At 38.4% G+C, this 4,632-nt stretch overlaps 1 protein-coding gene across 1 annotated transcript; it reads left to right on the top strand.

Moving 5' to 3' along the window:
* The first annotated feature begins 330 nt into the window (after positions 1-330).
* LOC127223240 (lymphotactin) lies at positions 331-3,174 on the top strand. The gene is made up of 3 exons (XM_051185730.1): positions 331-452; positions 1,932-2,046; positions 2,834-3,174. Exons 1-3 carry the CDS (start codon positions 392-394, stop codon positions 3,000-3,002), a joined length of 345 nt encoding a protein of 114 aa, XP_051041687.1. The 5' UTR covers positions 331-391; the 3' UTR covers positions 3,003-3,174.
* Positions 3,175-4,632: the final 1,458 nt, after the last annotated feature.

Here is a 4,632-nt window from a genome sequence, read left to right as displayed (position 1 = left end):
CACCTCATTTCCTTTTCCCTGTTAGCACACTGAGCCTTGTCACCGACTAGCCTTTGAGACGGAAGATCTGACTTTAGAACCACAGCTCTGAAGGAGACAACAGCATTTCATCTCAGGCACACATTTGGTTTCATTGTCACATTAACCACATGGCGTTGGGAGGAAAGGCCACAAGGTATCATGTTGGTATGAACATGGGAAAGGAACTTGTGTTTAAAGAAAAAAAAAAAAAAAAAAAAAAGCATCAGCGTTGCAAAGACTTTCCATGATCCCACACCCACCCTGAAAGCCCCCTCTCACCACAGGAAGTGTGCTGACCAATGGGGGGAATAAAAGGGGCTCCTGAGGAGTCGAGTCTACATTCGCCTTGCACATCAGCCAGACTTCAGCCATGAGACTTCTCCTCCTGACTTTCCTGGGAGCCTGCTGCCTCACCATATGGACTGTGGAAGGTAAGATGAGCAGCTATTGAAGGGATAAGGAACAGGTGGGCTCATATACGAGGTTTGGTTTGGGTTTTGATTAGAATAAACTGCTTTGTCTAGGTAAGGCTCAAATTTCCCATATGCAAGAACAGAATGCTAATTCCAAGTCTCGGCTATTCTGGTCTCACGCTTATTTATTTAAAATTGAATGTTATATTCTTTCTATACATTGAATGCTGTGAGCTGGAATTAAAATGGAGTAAGTCTCATTTCTTACTAATGACTATTAAAGCATATCAGATCTCCTTATAATGATACTTCATTAATGCTGGCAATAATTACAGCTGAGTTGCTTGCTTTTGTTTACTTTATATTGATTCAATAAATTCTGAAACTCCTAAAGTTTCATCACACTGGAGAATGAGCTCGAAGACATATGTCTGAAAGCAAATCTATGTTTTTTTTCTACTTGAAAACATCAAACAAACAAACAAAAAATGACCAGAAGCTCATATCTTCATATCAAGAAAATCAATATTATATTCAACTAAATAGCAGTCTGCCAATATTGCTTATGTAATATTATCATTTATGATAGACTTCTTGACTTTGTAAGACAGCCTTTGATATTGAGTGTAACGGATAATGCACACTCCATTGGCTACTGAGCCTGGAAGATATACCCAGGTGAGAATTAGATTCATTGAGCTGTAGCTGAACATTCAGTCGATGCTTCCTAAAGGGTCTCCTTTTCCGACTGGCTGGAGTTAATTTATAGACCTATTTGTATTCTGCTTTGTACACTTAGACTATAATACTATAACTTCATCATAGATTCTACAAAGGTGTAGAGGGAATAAAGGGAACACAATCTAGAAATTCTTGACATTGGGCAAAAGAAGAAATATTGATGAAGGAAAAAACTTCAAGAATATTCATTTAGGTCTCATGCTCCTAAATGGCTCGCATTTTGCTGAGATGGGAAGTGGGAAGCACCCAGGAAATTTGCACTTAGAAATTTTGCCTATTTAGATTTTACCAACTCTTCAATCCAAAAAAAAAAAAAAAAAAAAAAAAAAAAAAAAAGGATAATTTCCGTGTGCAATGGATGGTAGTGTTATGAACATAAGAATTTAATATTTAATCCCCACTTGGGCAAGTTACTATGTGTTTATTTTTAAGACAATATCTCCTGCAATGAAGTTCTAGCTGGCCCAAAACTTACTCTGTAGATGAGACAGAAAGTCCACCTGCTTCTGGCCGCCAAGGCTGGGACTAATGGAGTGCATCACCATACCTGGCCACCATGTTACTTTTTACCATGAGGTTTCTCAAACAATACTACTGATCTTTTAAGATCAGCCAAACATTTCCCGCAATATATAATGTACCAGAGATTCAGGGTGTCGATGTGAATTATCATTGACAGAGTAATTTAATAAGGGACTCCAAACTTGATACTTGTTGAGCTATAGTTTCATTTATGTTTTCTTATTCTTTTTCTAGGTGTGGGGACAGAAGTTCTAGGAGAGAGTTTCTGTGTGAGCTTTACAACCCTGCCATTGCCAGTTCAAAGAATCAAGACTTATACCATCAAGGAGGGCATAATGAAAGCAGTAATGTGAGTATCTGTTCACAGATGTGGTTTCTATCTAGAAATATAGTAGGAAGAAATGTTGCTCTCCTCGGGAAAAGTAGGGGACCATGGATGTAAGCTCACTTAGCCAATTGCCCATTCCGTCTCTATTAATCTTGTTTTCTTACTGTCCTTTCCAAGGTTGATTATTGAAAAAGAAAGAAAGAATATACACTCCCTTTTTCTTCTTTTGCTCAACATATGAGTCTAACTAGAAAAATAGATGGACAGTGTCCAGATTTGATGGCCAGAGCAGGCTAAGTCTTACATAAACAGCCATACTAATGCAGGATACTTGCTATGAAGAGTAGCACACCTTATATGTGGCTATACATCAAGGGACACATTTAGAACTTCCCTACACTGTCTTTCAGGGTCCTACATACACATCCAGAACTCTCCTACATTGTCTTCTAAAATTCCCTGTTCAGAAGGAGCAGGGAATTTCGCTCTCAGAAATTTACAAAAACCATCTCTATTTCCCCAAAGAGATGAGTAGTTCCAAGGTTGGGAAAGGAAGGAGCTATGGAACAGTTAACTAGATGGTCTTAAGAGTCCAATGTAGCTCCAGTACTTGGTATACTGGTGAATTACAATCACCAAGAGCTGGGCTGCCACCTGGAGATTTCTCTCCCTTACTAAACTAGATGACAAAAGGAAGGGGCTTATGGATGGTTTCAGAGTTCTGAAAGATAGTTTCCTCTGCTAATTTTTGTACAAATTATCTTTCATTGGACAATATGGCTAACATAATCTTTTCCTTGCATCATAGTTTTGTCACCAAACGAGGATTAAAAATCTGTGCGGATCCACATGCCAAATGGGTGAAAACAGCGATCAAAACTGTGGACAGAAAGTCCCGTCCCAGAAAGAACATGATTGAAACTAGTCCCACAAGAGGCCCGAGGTCTAGCAGTACAGCCATGACCTTGTCTGGGTAGTGGTTTCCAGGACAGTGTCTCCTCAACAGCCAAGAAGCTCCTCTTGGTTTGCAGGCTCATGGACTAATTGTGCTATATCTACCTTTTATGAAAATGTTACATGAATAAAGTTGTTCTTATTTTTTATGACATTCATTTTAAGTGTTATAAGTAATAAATATTTATTATTGAGGATGGTTCTATATTTGATTTATTAAATAATAATAATATTTATAAAGGGGAAGGTAATATATCATTTACTTCTGTTTCATTGACCTCTCTCTGTCTGTCTCTGTTTCTCTCATGCTTCTGGTCTCCGCAACAGGAGACATTTGGGCCAGTGTTTACTGGAGATGAAAGCTGGCTTCATCACTCTTAGGGTCAGCTTGTAATAGTTCTCCAAAAGTGATTTGCAAAGTATAAATGCCAGTGACAATTCACAATCTATTTCAGTTTCATAGTAGAGTATTATTTATAAAAGCAGTGAGAAATCAACCAGCTGTCCTCACATTACCATTCTAAGGGATGGCAGCTCAGAAGGTGGTTCCACTACAGCTTAACTTGAGCAAATTCCCTTACCTCTTGGTAGGTTGGTCACTACCTTACAATGGGTTCTGTTCTTGTCAGCATTCCAGTTACCATGGTCAAAACTCTGTGTTACTGCCTATGGGCTCTCAATGCTACCAAGCATTGTCACATGGGAATCTCTCTCAGTGGGATCACAATTTGCAGTACATTTTTTATTTAAATATTTGTCTGGTCATTCAATTACACAAACTTAGGCTTTCTTGGGTCTTTATTAAATGGTTGATGGTTTACACTGTGTTTGTTAAGCTGTTTGAAGAGTAAGAACCGACTTTATCCTGGTAGTTGAGTTGCAGAAGAATTCCTGAGGAGATACTGAGCAATATTAAGAACCTTTGGACATTCTTTAGTGGTATCTTGTTGGGTCAGTTTACCCCTGTCTATACAGAGAACCAGAGTAAAAACTACTAAAATCACCTCCCAGTGCAAGATCTGGGCACATATTCTTTCCCATTGCCATTTGTCCACAGTGGTTTTCAAAGATGTGTTAGACAAAACAAGACCTTAGTAAGAGGAACAGCTTTCTTAGGAGATAGAAAACTAACAGCCACAGAAAATAGAGTGATATCTTGACCTTTAAAAATCTTATTAATTTATCTTTAATTTATAAGTGTGTGTGTATGTGTGGCCTTTGTGAGTTATGTAAACCACATGTATGCAGATGCCCAGGGAGACCAGAGAGCATCAGATCCCCCAGAAGTAAAGTTATATGCAGTGGTGAGATACATGATGTGAGTGTTGGTAATTGAATCTGGGTCCGTTGGAAGAATAGCAAGTTCTCGACCACACTCTACACCACTGTGCCACCTCACAACCCTTGATTTTTCTAGTTTAATTATATTTTTGTGCTTCCCAAATGACTCCCAGGCCCTATGGGATCATAATGGCAATAAGATGAATGAAGGAGGATAGTATTTGATTTCTCAGTTTTAATTAATTTTGTTTAACCAATACTTTGCTTTTATTAAGCCGTGAAGGATACTTTCTTGCTTAGCTAGTAATGCCTCACCTAGTCACATGACAAATCTCAATTAAAGAGAAAACAACAGACATACACAAAAAGGTT

The sequence above is a fragment of the Phodopus roborovskii genome, unplaced genomic scaffold (genome assembly GCF_943737965.1).
Source record: "Phodopus roborovskii unplaced genomic scaffold, PHOROB, whole genome shotgun sequence".
Taxonomy (NCBI): Eukaryota; Metazoa; Chordata; class Mammalia; order Rodentia; family Cricetidae; genus Phodopus; species Phodopus roborovskii.
Note: the sequence above shows the minus strand (reverse complement) of the source record. Positions and strands in the feature narration are given on the sequence as shown.

Coding starts and splice junctions, on each gene's coding strand:
- LOC127223240 (XM_051185730.1), top strand. CDS start 392: ATGAGACTTCTCCTCCTGACTTTCCTGGGAGCCTGCTGCCTCACCATA. Junction 453..1,931: donor CACCATATGGACTGTGGAAG/GTAAGATGAGCA, acceptor TTCTTTTTCTAG/GTGTGGGGACAGAAGTTCTA. Junction 2,047..2,833: donor GGCATAATGAAAGCAGTAAT/GTGAGTATCTGT, acceptor CTTGCATCATAG/TTTTGTCACCAAACGAGGAT.